At 33.1% G+C, this 19,941-nt stretch overlaps 1 protein-coding gene across 1 annotated transcript in view; it reads left to right on the top strand.

Moving 5' to 3' along the window:
- The window catches only part of LOC132747595 (uncharacterized), a 49,033-nt gene extending 29,316 nt beyond the window's left edge, over positions 1–19,717 (top strand). Inside the window, exons 41-54 of the mRNA XM_060737016.1 lie at positions 240–310; positions 8,726–8,766; positions 9,380–9,841; positions 11,085–11,361; positions 11,768–12,275; positions 12,504–12,536; positions 13,339–13,460; positions 14,255–14,325; positions 15,211–15,365; positions 15,814–15,937; positions 16,717–16,869; positions 17,273–17,472; positions 18,395–18,470; positions 18,959–19,717. Coding sequence (XP_060592999.1) covers positions 240–310; positions 8,726–8,766; positions 9,380–9,841; positions 11,085–11,361; positions 11,768–12,275; positions 12,504–12,536; positions 13,339–13,460; positions 14,255–14,325; positions 15,211–15,365; positions 15,814–15,937; positions 16,717–16,869; positions 17,273–17,472; positions 18,395–18,470; positions 18,959–18,971 — 2,306 coding nt within the window. The 3' untranslated portion in view covers positions 18,972–19,717. The remainder of the gene's footprint in view (positions 1–239; positions 311–8,725; positions 8,767–9,379; positions 9,842–11,084; positions 11,362–11,767; positions 12,276–12,503; positions 12,537–13,338; positions 13,461–14,254; positions 14,326–15,210; positions 15,366–15,813; positions 15,938–16,716; positions 16,870–17,272; positions 17,473–18,394; positions 18,471–18,958) is intronic.
- The last annotated feature ends 224 nt before the right edge of the window (positions 19,718–19,941 follow it).

Here is a 19,941-nt window from a genome sequence, read left to right as displayed (position 1 = left end):
ACTGAATTACTTTCAGATTATTTTTATTTGATGATTTATTATACAGAACAGCTTTTACATTACATCGTCAATTAGATGCTAAAATTAAACCAAAGCACAAGCCTTAAAGATTACATTATTAATTTTCATAAAAATTATCATTTTTTATGGAAATGATGGAAAATGTATGTCATCTGTCCTATCTAATGATAAGTCTTAACATCGAAGTCATATGAAATGTCGTCTTTTTCTTATTTCAGCTTATTATAGTAACGCCCCAAATAATTTTTCCTGGGATTTCATGTACAACTATATAGCACCACACGAAAAGGTGAGTCACCGTATATCAAATTTATATTTCTATAATATTTTGTAATGTCTTTTGTCATATATGTTAGATTTATGTCTTTTATGTTTGTTTTGTGTATTTTGTGTTTGTTTTGTGTATTATATGCTTGTTTTGTGTATAATATGCTTTTTTGTGTATTATATCTTAATTTGTTTTGTGTATTATATCTTTGTTTTGTGTATGATATCTTTTATGTCAGATTCGTTCTATGTCTGTTTTTTTCTTCTGCTTTTGTACTAATTTCATTTCTATAATGTTTGGTTCATTGTTACACATATTTTGTCTATGCCAGTATTTCCTGCTAGTCTTGAAAATAGATGCTCGCCTAAAGTTTAATATGTTTTATTTGATTTCACATTAGTTTTATGTCTTACCTTATGTTAAGTACTTATGTCGTACCTGTATATTAGATGCGAGTAAAAGTTTCCATTATGTAGAGCCTTTTAATTTCAACATTTTTCATGTTTTAAAATTAGATAGCAAAAGAATATGACACTGTCAATCTTCGTATACTCCATGATTTAAGATGTAATCAAATATAAGCTGTTTTTAGCTGTTTTGAAATTATGATTTATTTTTTATCTATATCATATTTCAGTATGAAATTCAACGACCACAAGTTGACCGTATAGGATTATACACTTAATGAAATAAAGTAGGTATTTTCAGTGTAAAATTATATATGTAGCAGATAAAATTTCAAAATTGAAATATTCAACTTCATTGACCCCGTAAATTCCCCACTTTCAAAATACAGCTGGTTTTCTTGAATAAAGTCATATGACATATGAATTAATGGTAAATGCATAACAACATTTGGTTTTATAAAACAAATGTTTTCTGTGGTTTTTATGAGATGGTCTTTACACAGGAGTGGCTTTTATAAGTTAAGGATATTTTTGTAGCATTAATCTATTTTAATTATCTCCATTTGCCTTCTGTTATTTATCTCAAAGACAAAACTTCTGATGAGTATGTCTTTGTGAAGGCTCAAATTGAGCATTACCGTATTTTTATCTTCAATTGATGTCAGTTGCTGTTAATACAATTTCCCTTAAAGACCCAGGTTTTATCGTGTTTGACTTCAGGAAAAAGTATTCAGTATATGTATAACATTTCTATATAATTATGTACTTTTTTTTATTTCAGAATGTTATTTGAATGCCAAAACCAACACCAAAGTGCTTTATTGTGCAAGTTATTATGAAGAAATACGTGGGTTGACAAGTCAATCAAATCAATGCCAGATGAAAATTTATATTTGACATTTCAAACTACGGAAGACCTTCAGCGTCAAAAAAATTTCATAGCTATTTACATGTGAAAATTCTTACAGCTCGTGCAATTTGGAGATGATCTAGTGAGGATTTTATTTTTCCGCTGTGTTCATGTCTTCATTTAACTGCCATAATTGCTTTAAAGTTGAAAATTTTTATAAAGAACAGAATAGAATACCATTTTAATTCTATTTGTACATAGTACATCATCATACATCATATATACATGTAGTGTGAACATGTCCATGAAATCATTGAAATGATTTAAAAATAGATAGAAATCCTACTAAGCATGTCGTTTTAAATGAGAAGATAACATATTTTAGTTTAGATTATATTTTTTATAAGATTATTTTAAGTGATTTAACACATTTTGAAATTAATTCTAGATGTGGAAAGATGATATATGCTCAAAGAAATTGATAAATCAGGGAGAGGGGGCAATTTTTGTCATGTTTAAACATATTTTTAATTCTTTTATACCATATATAAGATGCAATCGATAACATTTTTCCAGGTGTTATTTTCTGGTATCATTCTAATTGAATTTTGTTTTCTAAATTTTGCTCAAATCATATTCATTTCAAAATATATTCATATATATAAAAGTTATTTTAAAGAAAACGTACCAACTTCAGCATAATTGCATGGTGCCATACGTTCAGGTCATTAAAATCATAAAAATAGCCTTGACCATGCACTTACACACTTGTTACATATCATTTGATTCTTTAATATTTGTTATTATAGTCAGAGATTTATTTTGAAATGTTTTATTTTTATCAGACTAAAGTTTATTTTCAATTTACAGTTATTTTAAATTGTTCATCCAATGTGCTAATTTTGCAATTTACAAATAGTTGAAATATGTGTATAATAAATTAAGTTATAGAATATGTTTTAAATATTTTTGTAAATAATGTATTCAATTTAATGACATGCTATGACTGATATATACATGTATTATAAATGGTCAGTATTTGTTTGTATATGTACACCTATTGTTGAAATGCCCCAGTCAGTTATAAGACCTTCCGTACTTCCGGGTCAATGCGGTATATTTATATTTGGCACGCATTGCGGGTGGTGTGGGGATACTTTATCAGAATTTTACCGCGTGTTTGAAAATTAAAGACAAAGTCGTCGCTATTCCTCGGGATGTGGGTATCGGTGTTGCAATTTACTATGTATAATTGTAATCGTTTGAATTTTAACACATGTGCTGAAGAGTTTCAAATTAATAAATGTAAACTAAAGTTGACATAAAAGGTCATGAAATGAGCCAAAGGTTGTGCAAAGAAGCAAAAGGTCATGCAATGAACCAAAAATCAATTTTCAGCGGGAATTCTGTGAAAGTTTATAATATAAATGGCCAATGAAAGATCCGCATTGCCGATTGTTTTATTTCATATATGTCTTTAATTAACACGATGTTTTGTAATATTACATGACCGTTGTAGATTAATGCATTTGTGTAAATGGAATTTGAGATTAAATATATGAAAATTGTAGATTAATTTAACATAGATTATATTTTGTTGATATGCTCATACTTATGTGTAATTATATAATAAATATTATTAAGAGGAGGTTTTTTTTCCCTTAAAACCTTATATATTGATTAACTATATTTAAAGATTAAAAAAAGTTGTGAACAAGTATTAAATTTGTTTTTCTCACATTTTTTGTTTGTTTTCTTCTACTTACACATTTTGATTTTCAACCCTTTTGAAGTACTTGACAACAACACCTATCGTTAAACAGACTACCTTTTTAGTCAATAGACCTCTATCATCACATATCAATAAAACCCAGCAGGAACTGCCAAACTTCCAATACTTGCAAAAAAACGCATTTAAATAAGTGTTCGTTATGGTGGCTAATTTGTGCCATTCGTGTTTTCGCCCGCGCCCCCCGCCATTTTAACTTTTAATTCTCGACTTTTCGCTGGATTGGGTTAGGGGGCGAAAAACACGAATGGCACAGATCAGCCATCGTAGTAAGTAGATATCGCAGCTGATAAAGATGCGTCGTCAATCAACTAAAGGTATCCGACGATGATAAAGATGGTGATTCAATAGAAGTCCTGTATTGCTACGTAATAGATTTCTTTTTCTATGGATTTACACAGTTTCAGTCTGAAAATATTCAAGATTATTTTATCAGAATATTTTCCAGTGTTTTATACACTTTCAGCTTGAAATTATTCAAGATTATTATTACGTTTTCCATGGTTATACACAATTTCAGCAAGTAAATAACTACTCAGTTAAAGTTTCTCGTGGTTTTAAACAGTTTCAACAAGATATGATTCAAGTAAGAAATGTGAACAAAAATTGTTATCTAACATGCTTGCATGTTTGAGAGTGTACAAGGAAACCATTGATGGTGTAAATAATAATTTTCAAAATGCCCATGTACGATACACAGATGAACATATACACCACATACAATTAGCATTCTGTCTTTTTAATCATAACCAGAACGGATTGTTATATTACGGTGGTGGTGGTGGTGGTGGTGGTGTTAGTAGTTTTCACTCCGAATTACGGCATCATTGAATTTACCAGAGCACAGTTAAGCCACCACATTGCTCCTTGACAGGCTGTCAAGCTAATTACCAGTATCAGTTTCTTTCACCTTCGCAAGGAACTGATGACGTCTGTACATGTCACAGTAGAGATACAGTGATAATGACCGTATAAATGATTTCATGATCAATCACAAAGAAAGTGACCTGCACCGTCCAGGAATGGAACACGGATTGCCCGATTTATAGTCCAACACTATATCTATTGAACTAACCGCACGGTGCCTTGTAACACTGCAAAACGTCCGTACCGCAAAACGTACGCGTGTGGACGTTTTGCGTCGCATATCGTACACATGTGGACCTTTTGCGGTTCATATCGTACTTCGTACGTTTTGCGGCGGGAATGTGTCTTAGCGTCGCATATCGTCCATATTTTCTGTATTAAAATATATTCATTATAAACGTTACTTTTATTGGTTCTGTCACTTTCATATTGTTTCAGGTAAAGATATGACGAAATAAACATTAAAGTGCAATATTTTTGTGATCCTATATAATTCTGACTTTTTTTATTTAAAAAAAAGAAATATGCTTGAGACGAGGATGTTTTTCGAATAGATTTTTTATGGAATGGAACCAAGCAGCAACAGCAGAGATATAAAAACGATGATATTAAAAATAAATGTAATCTTATAGACATACAGAAAAGGACGGCTATACGGACGGACGAACTGGGGATTGGACTGAGTAAATGACAAAAAATATTAAAATTAAGCTTTGCTTTTGACAATAGCTTTTCATATAATTGCATCAAGAAGTGGGAATGATTTTTTGTGTTCTTGTTGACTATGGAGGTTTGGTTCTACCGTTCATTTTAACGGGGGATGGATGGGGGCTTTTGACAGCGTAGTCATATTTGAGCGAGAGAGCTGTATTGTCATGGAGATGGGGCCTTTAAGTCGCCTAGTCATAATTGAGCAAGAGAGCATTTGTCGCGGGGGCGGGGTGGGGATGGGGGTGCTTTTAACCGCCTAGTCATATTTTTTTTTGTTAGATTTAGCCTATAATCTAACTTTGTTGAGATTTTATGGTCACAGTTATTCTGTTGAAAATTGTCAAGATTGAAGAAGAAATGAAACCGTTGGAGTAGTAACATCAGACAGACAGGCGCATACTCGGGTGAGCTAAAATTAACACACAATAACACCTGATAATAACTGGTCAAAATTAACGAAAATTATATAAACTTTAAAATATGGACGTTATGCGGCAGGACCATGCCTTTTTGCCGCAAAATGTACGTCAGAAAAATGTGGACGATATGCGCCGAAAAACGTCCATAAACGTACGTTTTGCGGTACGGACGTTTTGCGGTGTTACAGTGCCTTATTATATGAGTGTTCATATAGCGTCATGCAAATAAACTTAGTTATATACAGATCACGTAGTCGTAAGATACAAAAAAAGATAATAAATCATATACTTTTAAAAGAGTTTTCCTCATAAGTTAAAAAACATTTATCAGTTTTTCTAAAATCATTTTTTGTGGCCAAAGTTTGCATTTATTTAGTTGGATTTCTTATATGGTAGTAAGTACAATGGATGTCATTTCCCACTTCACAAAGTTTGTTCCAAAAAAAATAATTTAAAAAAAACGGGGGCGGGGGGGGGCGTAAATTTATTTTAAAATTCTCATTTATGTCGAACCACCAGTTTGTTTAAAAGCAATTTTTACAGGAAAAGACGGTGCATTTCAAACTATTTATTTCTTAGTTTTAACGATTTATTCCATTCATTTCTTGAATTCTTATAAGTAATCGTGCATTGTACCTTAAACATCATCATATTATTAATATTTCGCAAATTAGGTCCGCTGAAATACAGAGACTGAGTGGCTTAATACAATTAAAATATTAAATTTTTAACTTATCTGTTATTTATTTCGCCACATTACACGTGTATGCATGTAAGATATATTGCAGGATTGACATTGGTGTCAACCCTACAGCGGGCCACTCAAGCAGATAATAGTCTTTTGTTATTGTAACGAACGTATTGTCAACTTATCTAATACACCACAGATTCTCATAGACAACATAGGGACAAAAAATCCGACCTGGTGGGTTACCTTTAACGGATTTATAGAAATTATAACACTTTTCCCAAAAATTATTGAAAAGTGAAATTCCATTGAGAGAAGATTCCGATATTTTTCATCTTCTACTTGAACCAACAAAAGGTGTTGCACATTTGCGCAAAGACTTTGACCAAAGAATTCGAAGAAAATGTTGTTTGGGATTTTATGACTTGTAAAAGTGTAATATATTTAGAAAAGGATTTATTTCATATATGTAATTTGGAAATTTTCTGGTTTAAAAAGGTAAGAATATTTTAAAGTGTAATATATTTAAAGAAAAAAAGGATTTGTTTCATATATGTAATTTGGGCATTTTCTGGTTTAAAAAGGTAAGGATTTTTGAAAATTGTATACATATTGTTTTTAAGATGTCTTTTTAAGGTTTGTAATAGAAACTTCGTGAACTTTAATGTATAATGACGTAATAACATAAAAAGAGGTAAGCCCTATTCTGTTCCTTCTGTATGTTTGACAATCAACTTTAGTTTGTTGTCAACACTTTAATATAATTCTTTATATTGTTTGATTGCAATGAAATATACTTACATTACTTATATATACTTAATTTTTTACTTTGAAATTTTAACATTATGGTTTGCGACCGCAAGCATCAGACCATTTCCGCAAATCGAATAGTATGCATGCTTTTACAAACCTAGAGAAAGCGGATAGCGAACAACAATTTAAATTGATTCAGACTGCCGGAATGGACAGGCTGTTAAATATACATGCTTGTCGAACAATAAAGTTATTTTGTCGTAACGCGGCCTGAAATATACATTGAGGCTTCGAATTTAATTAAGGCCATATCTGTGTCTCTCATCAAATCTGTTAAAAATAGGAATTAGGACCAAATGTTAGAAGTGTTTAAAAAAGAAACGGTACTCTGGCCATATTTTGTGAGACTTTGGACCTGACCAGTAAAAGAACAATAGAAAAAAAACAGAGACTTTATTTAACATACAGGTTATATCTTGTAAAGAGGTCATTTTTATTGAGACCACTTCAATCCATATTTAAGAATACTTTGTACCAAGCTTTGGACACTTCGGAACTGTTGCATTTTTACTCTCCGAAATTACGGCATCTCGGACCATTTTTTTAGATATTAGATTTTCGAATCATAGCATTTTAACTTTCGGAAAGATAACACTTCGGACAATACTTTGGGAAACTTTGTAACTTACATAAGATTATACGTCTCAAATAAAATTTGCCGGGCATGCAATGTTTGCTGAGGCAGGTGATATATGCTGAAGGCTTTGGTTTAAACATATTTATTTTTTCATCAAGTTACAATATTCACATCAAACACAAAATTTATACAAAATCATGATAAAGTGGATTGAACTGGAAGCTCAAAGCTTATTGTAATTCTCTCCACTTCTAGCTATACATCGGTACATATTTTGGCGATACAGATGATTTAATAAATTGTTACATCCAAGATAAAATATATTAACATTATTATTATTAGGAAAATAAGACAAAATTAGAACAAAACAATCGAAAAAAAATCGAAAGAAAAACATAAAGAAGTGTAAAGAAGTTTAAATTAGGAATGAAATTCGAGTAAAGAAGAAAATATGAGAAAATTTAAAGATATAAAGAAGTGTGAAGCTATAGAATTGGGCGAACTGCAGAATGACACATTCATAAAGATGATGAAGGCTTTTACATCCATAAACTATTATGTCGGCCTGACATTGATACACTTTTATTACAAATATATTTTCTTATCACTTTTATCTTATAGTGCATGTTTTCTGAATAAATATGTTTTTAAGTGTGTTTTTGTAAATAAATGGCTGGAGGGACTTGGATAAGACACCGTGCAGTGTCCGTTTTTACATTCCAAACAATTATATGTTTCGGTTAATAGTTTTGGATATCTTTTAGGCTATATATTTACAAGCCGAATAAATGTAGATTCAAAGATAACAACATTGCTAAAATGTAATTATATGCAAGTCTCAAAATAAAATTATGACAATTGTGTTAATTCAGTTGTTAATAAGTGCTTTTAGCTAAGTAAAAACTTTTTGCCCACATTTCTACCATTTAGAACAAAACCAATACTGAAATTGTGACATAAATATTAAAACAAATCTGCTGCATTTAATTGGAATAATAGTTTGGAAATTAAATATGTTTTCCTTTCAACTTAATTGGAATAATATAATACCATATCGCTTGTCCAATATGTACCTTTATCTATAATCTATAATATATGTTATTATGCCACCATGTGCTTATAAGCCTTATTTCATTGAAATTAAATGAATAAAATACTAAAAATTTAGGTGATCATAATATATACTTTTCTCTAATCTTTTAAGATATTTCAAAGTGTAAAAGAAATGTCCACGCGTTTTTGAAAGACTATGTAACTATGTATTAAATAATTAACGGTTTGAAGATTATAAATTATATACAAATCGGGTTTAAAGATTACATATGATTTTGTTGTTGGAAATCGCTACAATATCAGGTATATATAAAATAATAAACATTTACGTAAACAAAAAATCATGAAAGTTTGCTCTAAAACATTTATTTTCTTCATTGTTATCCACAACATTTTAATATGTCATTAATCATAGTAGTAGTAGCTGTCTTTACATCTCATCATCTTTTAAAACAAAATGAATAGATACAATGCCATTCCATCTAAACTAAACATGGTGTTCAAATACTGTACACGAAATAATTAAACAATTGTTTTAAGTAAAACGTATATCAAAGTATTTTTTTTAAAAAGCACGAATATTAACATCGGATCACATGCATTTAAGAAATTTCTGACATAATACATAAAAATAAATTTATAAGGTAATAAAAGGATGCACTTAAGCATTCCAAATTTATTGCAATATTTTATTTACAAAGTTTCATGTTATGTTATTTTTTTCTTTTCTTGGTTCAAGCGTTTACTGATTTACAATAAAAATGGTGCAATTGCTGAAATCATTAAGCATTGAAAGAAACAAAGCAACAAAGTAAACATACTGAATTATGTCTGTTTCAAAATCAAATATGAATCTGATATATAACTATGACAAACATCATTACTAGTATATGACCATGAGTTTTTTTATTTACAGAAACCAGATAACAATGGCGTGTGAACGTTGTGTTTTAAAGCAAGTATCGTTTTTCATTTTGATCATCTTTATTTTGACATCAACAATGAATTGTACTGAAACAACAACCGTCACCGACAGAACTGTCATATCAACGACATCCGTCGCTGATTCAACCGTCGAATCAACAACATTTATCGACCAAACAACTGTCGATCAAACAACGGTCGCTAATACAACCGTCGGATCAACATCAACCATCGCACCATCAAATTCCGTAACTGACACAACTGCAGGTATAACAACAACTTCCTATGATACCACTTTTAGTGCTGATATATCAACAACAACCACCGGTGATATAACAACAACCACCGGTGATATATCGACAACAACCACCGGTGATATATCGACAACAACCACCGGTGATATATCGACAACAACCAGCGGTGATATATCGACAACAACCACCGGTGACATATCGTCAACAACCACCGTGATATATCGACAACAACCAGCGGTGATATAACAACAACCACCGGTGATATATCGACAAACAACCACCGGTGACATATCGTCAACAACCACCGGTGATATATCGACAACAACCAGCGGTGATATATCGACAACAACCGCCGGTGATATATCGACAACAACCGCCGGTGATATATCGACAATAACCGCCGGTGATATATCGACAACAACCGCCGGTGATATATCGACAACAACCACCGGTGATATATCAACAACAACCGCCGGTGATATATCGACAACAACCACCGGTGATATATCGACAACAACCACCGGTGACATATCGTCAACAACCACCGGTGATATATCGACAACAACCACCGGTGATATATCGACAACAACCGCCGGTGATATATCGACAACAACCGCCGGTGATATATCGACAATAACCCGCCGGTGATATAATATCGACAACTACCGCCGGTGATATATCGACAACAACCGCCGGTGATATATCGACAACTACCGCCGCTGATATATCGGCAATACCCGTCACTGATACAACTGTCAAACCTACAACGACCATCGCTGATGCAAATGTTGAATCAACAACTATCGCTGCTGATACAACTCTGGAATCAACAACAATTGTAACTGACAACACCGGCGGATCAACTAAAACCGTCACTGACACAACTGTTGATCACACAACAACTGTCACTGATATAACTGTCCTACCAACAACAATGACTGTCACTACTACAACTGTTGGACCAACAACAACGACTGTCGCTGGTACATCTGACGGATCAACAACAACGATCGTCCCGGATACAACTGTCCTATCAACAACGAATGTGGCTGATACAACTGTCGGACCAACCACAACGACTGCCACTACTACAACTGTTGGACCAACAACAACGACTGTCACTGATACAACTGTCCTACCAACAACAATGACTGTCACTACTACAACTGTTGGACCAACAACAACGACTGACACTGAAACAACTGTCCTACCAACAACAACGACTGTCACTGATACAACTATCATACCAACAACAACTTTCGTTGATACAACTGACGGACCAACAACGACTGTTACTGACACAACTGCCGGACCAACAACGACTGTCACTGACACAACTGCCGGACCAACAACGACTGTCACTGACACAACTGACGGACCAACAACGACTGTCACTGACACAACTGATGGACCAACAACGACTGTCACTGACACAACTGACAGACCAACAACGACTGTTACTGACACAACTGACGGACCAACAACGACTGTCACTGACACAACTGACGGACCAACAACGACTGTTACTGACACAACTGACGGACCAACAACGACTGTTACTGACACAACTGACGGACCAACAACGACTGTTACTGACACAACTGACAGACCAACAACGACTGTCACTGACACAACTGTCCAACCAACAACGACTGTTACTGACACAACTGCCGGACCAACAACGACTGTCACTGACGCAACTATCATACCAACAACGACTGTTTACTGACACAACTGACGGACCAACAACGACTGTCACTGACACAACTGCCGGACCAACAACGACTGTCACTGACACAACTGACAGACCAACAACGACTGTCACTGACACAACTGACAGACCAACGAACGACTGTCACTGACACAACTGACAGACCAACAAACGACTGTCGCTGACACAACTGTCGGACCAACAACGACTGTCGATCAGCAACTACTTCCGCTGATACAACTGTCCTACCAACAAAGACTGTCGCTGATACAACTGTCATACCAACAACGACTGTCGCTGACACAACTGTCCAACCAAAAACGACTGCCATTGACACAACTGTCCTACCAACAACAACTGTCGCTGATAAAACTGTCGGGCCAACAACAACTGTTGCTGATACAACTCTTTCGGGCCAACAGCATCTATCGCTGATACAACTCTCGACCCAACAACAACCGTCAATAACACAACCGAAGGACCAAAAACAACCGTTACTGACACAACTATTGGTCGATCAACAACAACCGTCGCTGATACAACTGTCGGGCCAACAACAACCGTCGCTGATACAACTGTCGGGCCAACAACAACCGTCGCTGATACAACTTTCGGACAAACAACGACCGTCGCTAACACGTCTTGTAGTAACAACAGATACGGGGATTCTTGTAAAACAGCATGTGATTGCGTTGTTACGAACGCACTTAATGCAAATCAGACATGTAATTACATTACCGGAACATGTGAATGTAAGGCCACGTGGACCGGAAATAGATGTCAGACGGATGTGGATGAATGCGCCGCAGATTCGAATTTATGCAAAAATAAACCAAACCAAGGTTGTCATAATTTAGATGGAAGCTACGAATGTTCCTGCTTCATGGGCTTCAAAAAGGATGAAAAGGGAATTTGTGTTGAAAGTAAGTTAATAAAATATTTACTAATTAACACTCTTGATAACAGATCAGTAAACATACAAACAGACATAAAGTGCTCGAACGTAGATAAATGTATAGAAAGATTGATAAATATGAAAAGAACTTATTAAATTTCATTGACAAATAATTTGATTGACAAATGATACAAAATAAGATATTTTGGTTTTTGAAAATTTTCCGTTTGATAATTAGTTTCTTTATACGTTTTAGGTATGTTGACTCCAACCAGTCTGCCAGTACCAGGTAAGAGAAATAACACAATGAATACGGAATAATAATTTATCATATATCATATATTTCAATGCAAGGAAATATTCAATATTGTCTCATAGTGTTGTACCTTATCAAATAAATAAAACATTATTTATGTATATTACTGAAAAAGACACTTATTCCTAGTATGGTCGCATAGCTAGTAGGAAATATTAGTTTGCTATCCTTTAGCGATGTCCTATTGCTTAAAGGCCCATTAAGCACATGCAATGCTATCATTTTTGTTTTCAAAATCTTTTTATTTCTTTATCTTTTTACAGCTTCAAAACAAAACTTATTGACTATTTAAATTAACTATCTTTCGGTTCTTTTACTCTTTAGCAATTGGTATAAGTATAGAGAATAAGTATTTTGTATGGAAGTCAAAATACTACTTTGTTACCCTTTTCCAACACATTACGGCACATTTAAAACTATTTCTATCGTTGTTTAACATCTAAGACGTTTAAAATCAGTATCAAAAATATTATAAAACACACATATCAGACCTTTCTAAAGATTTAAAAGATTATTGGCCTCTGAGGCATCATGTGCGTTTAAAACTAAGTTGCCCATTTCTTCTTTTACGTTCAACCTGCTGAAATTTTCAAATAAACGTGTCCGACTTAAATTTTTGGAAAATGTCAATTTTGAATTTTAAACTATCTAAAGAATGTGCAAGCTAACCTGGCTTTAATATACTGGTTCCAAGCATCTATTGTAAACATTTTGTATACAAAGGGCAGGTTATCCAGACTAACAAAAATTAACAAAACTTAAATCATTATTTCAGACGATGCTATAGGGATTGACATGTTTATAAGTCTCAATCTAAATGTAGCCTCAGTTTCAAAAAGTGACAATTTAGATATACAGAGCACCAACGATGTATACAAGGCAGAGGCTGAACGGGCGGTAAGTTGATATATAAATATTATTATTTGTTTTTCAATTTATCGACAAAAAAGACTCGATATTATGTCATGACAAACCTTATAGGTTTCAAGTTTCAGAATCCTTAACCTGCTAGATTCGGAAGTGTTTTGCCTTTGTCACCAGTACAGAGCCATGCTAGATAGCACCATCTGAGCAGTCTTATCAGGCTCTATACAATTGTCTAACTAACTTATATTTTTCATTTATATATCTTCAAAATATACAATGGACAGTTCTCGAAATAGAAGTAAGACAATTCCATTTAGGAAATTCGGTAGGTTAAGGGTTAATCATAAAACCGATAACAGCAACAGCGTCCTGTTGTCTTTCATACACGGCGCTTTAAGATAGTTGTGTTCTCTTAAACAAGTTAACTTTTCTTGACCACGTTGTAGATGCAAAATATATCTGTATTATCTTAGTTATAAAGTTTTTTTTTTAATTCAAGTTATATGTCATAGTATACACGGGTTTGAGCTTATATAACTGGAGTTGCTAGACGAGGGTTATATACCAAACTCTACCATTAGTACAGGTTATATAACCTGTCAAAAATCTTTATAAATCATAACTTATTTATAAAAAAAACAACTGTTTTCATACATTTAAATTTGCATTAGCCTTGTATATAATGCATATAAACATGAAATTGAACGTTACAAAAGTACAGTATCACCAATACATCTCCTACAATCTGTTTGAAACGTGAATATTGTGGTGGATATAAAATGATATTTATATGGTAAATCATTTTGCTATCTTTATTTTCATAGATAAAAGCGTATTTCGAGAGTAAAATGGACATTTCTAATCTTCAAGCAGTGAAAGTATATTCTGTTACCGAGTAAGTATACAAAGACACATTCTCCTTTAACAATTATTTGAGCCGCGTCACGACAAAACCAACATAATGAATTTGCGACCGGCATGGATCCAGACCAGCCTGCGCATCCGCGCAGTCTGATCAGGATCCATGCTGTTCGCTATCAGTTTCTTTACTTGTTATAGGGTTTGTAAGCGAACAGCATGGATCCTGATCAGACTGCGCGGATGCGCAGGCTGGTCTGGATCTATGCTGGTCGCAAACCCATTATGTTGGTTTTGTCGTGACACGGCTCATTTATTGTACGATTTTAAATATTTCATGGCTCTATAAAAAATAAAATCCGCATACAATGTGCAGCTATCTATAATACGTCTTACAGTGACATGACTGTCCCAATGAGTGAGTGAACAGGTGAAAGTCAAAATAAAATTCCTTTCAATTTTATAAGCTACTTCGCATGAGTGATACCCAAGAAAATTTCTGTAAATATCAAACGGAATTTAATTGTAACGTTAAATTTATAAATAGAGTGGGGCAGTCTTTTTATATTTAAGGCAAATTTTTTTTCTTAAACATTTTCCAATTTCAACTGTTGGTCAATCATAATTATAAAGTTTTGAAATATAGTCAAGTCAGCTTAACCTGATAATTGACAGAATGAGCATAATGTCACTTCTGGATTCGTAAAATGGATTTTCTTGCTTTGACTTTAGAAAAGTCAATTTAAAATGTTAGAGCTCACAATAGCATACAACTTTGCTGGACATCTCGACACTGCTTCAAATGCTTCCAGCAAGTTATTAATTAATTAATGTAAAATGTATTCATGAAAAATGTGTTATAATACAATATAATACATGTTAGTATAATACAATAGTATAATACAACCTCTTTCTGTCATAGGGGTAGTCTGAAGATCAAGTTCGTTGTTCTGGTGTCTAAAACTGACGAGGCTAGGAACGATTTTTCAAACGCTGTGAGTGGATTCAGTAATACCTCTATCACTGTCTTCGGTCAGAGCACTGTTGTCAACACGTTACAAATAGGAAATTCAGACGGTAAGAACCCTATTGACCCCTTTATATGGTTTCTGTTCCATGTAACGATTTAGTGATTACTCAATACCTTTGGGCCAATTTACATTACCTTAACAGAGCTGTTAGTGGACTCTGATGCCGAGTGGTTAAGGTAACAAACTTCAAATCACCCTCCCCTAACAGTGGGTTCGACTCCCGACAGGACCTTTGGATTCTTTCATGCGAGTAAGATATGTAGTTACTATACAATAATATTTTTTAGGTTTTAAGGTAGATTCCTAAAAATAAATAAACCGAGACACCTTATATCCTCTACCACCAGTAACGATTATTAGATTCCATGTGAAATTAACATTGTAAGAGTTACCACAGGAAGAACCCGAGTCCTCGATATCCGGGGATAGGGACTGAGTAACAGTTATTGGCTGGTACATACACTGTGTTATAAGTTCTTCGTTTTACTTTTCAGCAATAAACCCACAGACGGACACACAAACAACGATAAAGTGTCTGTTACTGTCCGAGTCAGAGAGTAAGTGCAGTAGCGATCAGTATTGTGCTGTAGAAAACGGGGAAGCTATCTGCAAGTACAAGTAAGTCCAAAGTTCTTGTAATGATGTAACATTTTGTATTTACCAATTTTGCTCGTCAAACATGGTGAATATGTAAAATGATGCATGAAACTTGACATTCTATCTAATTACCAATATTAACAATAGTTTCAAATCAATACATTATATAAATGATTATATAAAACATTATTCTATGATATAGATGAAGGTATATAGATGAAGGGGGTATTTTTCGAAATTGAATTATTGATTATAATTTCTATTAGAATTATTCAATGTACTGTGCTCATCTTGAAGTAAAATAATTTTATCGCAGAAATGTATTGCCATATATGATCTTTTAACTAAATATGTCTAATTTTGAATTAAACAATGCAAAATGTATGTACGGGAATATGCGTTTAAGTATTTTTAAATGGCGCTATATATTCATTTTGTGGCCTCCTATAGTGTATAGTTTAAAACAACATATCTAATCTGTGCGAAGCCGAAAACTGTTGACTTTATATTTACAAAGATACAGTGTAGCAATTTTCAGTATTTTCAAATGCATGTATCAAATTTGAGCATGATATATATTTTTTATTATAAATGGTTAATGCATCTTTTAGGTGCATTAACATCTGCAGAAGAACAAGAACAAATTTCAAGCCCGAGCCCAAAATGTCCGACCGATTTTTTTAGACAAAAAGGGTATCTATGCGCATGAAATCAAAGACGTGTATAAGTATACATCTATACAAAATTAATGTATTCAGTGATGTTGTAAGAATATACATTTATGACATTGACAATTTTAGGACAAGAATCACAGATAATTTGGCCGTGGTGATCGGATTAGGGGTTGGAATACCATTGTTTTTTATTGCCGTTCTCATCCTGGTTGTATGTATGGTATACATTAAACGAAAACAAAATCAACGATATGTACACAAATCCAGCGGATTTAACAGGTATGTAACCGTACAGTTTATGCTAGAAATATAGATTATGGCGGCATGGCCGAGTAGTTTAGCGTCATTGGACTAGAAACCTAAGGTTTGCTGGTCGCGTTGGTGCAATACCATTCAGGGGAAAGTCATTTTTTCTTTGAGCAACAATTTTTACATCCATTGCTGAGAAAAAGTTGGTTCCAGGAACGGATTGTGGAGCCTTTCTGTAAGCTTTGCATTCACCAGATTAGAATTAAATAAATTCTTAACTAAACAGATCGGAGTTTCACACAAGAACGGCCAAAAAGCTACATTAGAAATGTAAATGTTACAAATAATATTAAACATATGAGACCAATCTAGTTATATATGTATGTGTCTGTACTTTGACAACAATATAAAGAAAAGCATGTTAATTTTACAGACAAACATTTGACCATCATGGTGCTTTCTTCCCAAGCGTCATGCCGACAAAGATCAACACAATTGGACGGAATGACCCCGTTTATGTACCGTACACCTGGGATGACCAGTCAACATTGTCAGCGTCTTCGTCAGACGACAATACTAAGAATCGCCGCAGACGACAACGAGGTGAAACATATCCGGTTATAGACGATGAAGGTTATTATTTTTCATATACTGAATTAATTTACTGAACTAAGTATACTTTTTACAGTATTTTTTTCTGGCCCCAATTATTCCCTGCGGTCTGGGTATTGGTACGCGTTTAACTTTTGAGGCATAGAGGAGCACGTGACCTGTTTTCGGTACATGGAGGAGCATGTGATCTGTAAACCGTACATGATTGGTTAATTGACCTTTTCGAAAACCTGACTAAATACCGTTTGCCGGTACGTTACGGATAATCCTCTAGGGAATTAGTCAGAATTACACCTAATTAAGAACAAAAAACTATTGCGTGATATTTCTAATTTTCTATAATTATTTTACCGTTTAAGGTGGAAAAACTTGAATGATGTGTTTGAAAATTATCAATGTATCTCAAAATGAACAATAAATTTTTTATACTGAAAATCTACAAAATTAAAATATTCCATCATAAATAGAGATATTTTCTGCGTAAACTTGTGTGTTTACTTTATTTATTATTTTTTTGCTCGGAATTATTCATAAAATGGTAGGCCTATTTAATCATTTTCTTGAAAAGAAATAATTGTTTTATGTTCGACCTTCTCCGGTCATCAACGGTCACCAGTTTCCAAAGACCTTCTTCTATATATTGATCGATTATTGTCAACTATATTCCTGATACAAACGGTTATTTATCCACCCCCAAACAATGTTGAAAATAGTTAAATGAAATATCTTTATATCGTTAAAAATGTTCCCCGCAGGAAACCATTTTACTTGTCTAATGTTTATCGGTCCAGAAATAAAGTGAAGAAAAACAGATAATAAACAAAACTTTATCTTGTGAAAATTTCATATTTCTATCGTTATTGTTTGTTACCTACACTAAAATAATAAACTGACATCCGTTATATTTCTTAAAATAATGAAACATTTTTGTTTATCATTTCAGGTTATTATAATAATGCCATGAATAATTATTCCTGGTATTACATGTACAATTATTTAGGACAAGACCAAATGAAAAAGTGAGTTAATTATCATATTTATATATTATTTCTGTTTTATGTTTTACAGGCTCATTTATTTGTTTCATGTGTAAAATGTTCATTTTCTGTTTGATCTAATTATATCTAATGTAAACATTTAATGTCATATATGTTCAATAACTATTGACGTCATGTACTATTTACTTTACTTTACTTTACCTCACTTTACCTCACTTTACTTTACCTTACCTCACTTTACTTTACTTTACTTTATTTTACTTTATTTTACTTTACTTGACTTTACTAACTAACAGGTATAATAAAGTATTATCAGCTGTTAAATTGCATGTACATATATATATATATATATAATCTCAATACGAGATTGAACGACCATGTGTGGACCGTACAGGGTTATTTAGGTAATACCTATATAATATACATGCATATTAAGTTAATATTTTGATATTTTGTGTAATTTGTGTAATTTTTGTTCACAGTTCATTATTTGAAACTTTAAATTTCAGGGATTTTATCTAAATGCGAAACCAACAGCAACAGGAAGAAACATCAGAAATGTTTGTAAATATGCAATATAACATGTAAACCAGTTGAGGATTACCACTACTACGGATATCATTCTTTTTGCATTTAGAAATAGAATTGTAAACATATTATTGTCACTTCGGTCAGCAGAGATCAATCAGTGTAAGAAAGCAATGGAAACTCGCAATCTATTCCAACTAACTACAGAGTACAGTTAGGATCAAAGAAAAACGCTTATATCTCGTGCAGTTTGGAGATGATTTAGTGAAGTTTTTGCTATTTCATTAGCAGAAATCTAGAGACGTGTGTTTAAATTAATATTAAACATTTGTATTTCATTTTTGTATTTGTTTACATATATTTTGATTTGTAAACGTCTTTATTATGTTTGACTAGGTATAGAATATCTTTAGCATAATTATACGGTGCCATATTTCCATAGAAATATTTTTGTACTGCTTTAACACTTACTTGTGCCAACTTTACATCTTTTAAATCTGTGTCTTCTTTTGTGGACTTTAAAACACTTTTCTACTTTGATTGCTTTTAGGTTGTTTTTTTATTTTTATTTTATGTTTTAATTTTGTGACACAGTTTGTGAAATTTAAACCAGATTACATTTTATCCTACAGATAATAAAATTTTTCCTTTCTTTTGATGTCTTTCACGTGTTATCGAATTTACGTGCGGCACTACGGGTATATATGTCTAGTGATGAAAATGTGTAAATACATTGTAACCAATTATGGTTATAATGTATTTTAACATAGCCTACCTTTTTAATACTACATTCTTTTTTTTTAATGCGTTTATTTAAGGTCGCCGCCGGAAAGCCCATATGGGCGACCGTACACTCAAGTCGGGTCATCCTAGAGCGTCCCGCCGAGATTTTTCGTCGATTTTTTTTTTCCAGCTTTATTGGTGGAGGAAGACCCCAGGTGCCCCTCCGGGCATTATTTCAGGC

This window comes from Ruditapes philippinarum, unplaced genomic scaffold (assembly GCF_026571515.1).
Source record: "Ruditapes philippinarum isolate M1 unplaced genomic scaffold, ASM2657151v2 ctg3076_1_1_1_1, whole genome shotgun sequence".
In the NCBI taxonomy this organism is placed as follows: domain Eukaryota; kingdom Metazoa; phylum Mollusca; class Bivalvia; order Venerida; family Veneridae; genus Ruditapes; species Ruditapes philippinarum.
This window is presented reverse-complemented; position numbering and strand designations above follow the sequence as displayed.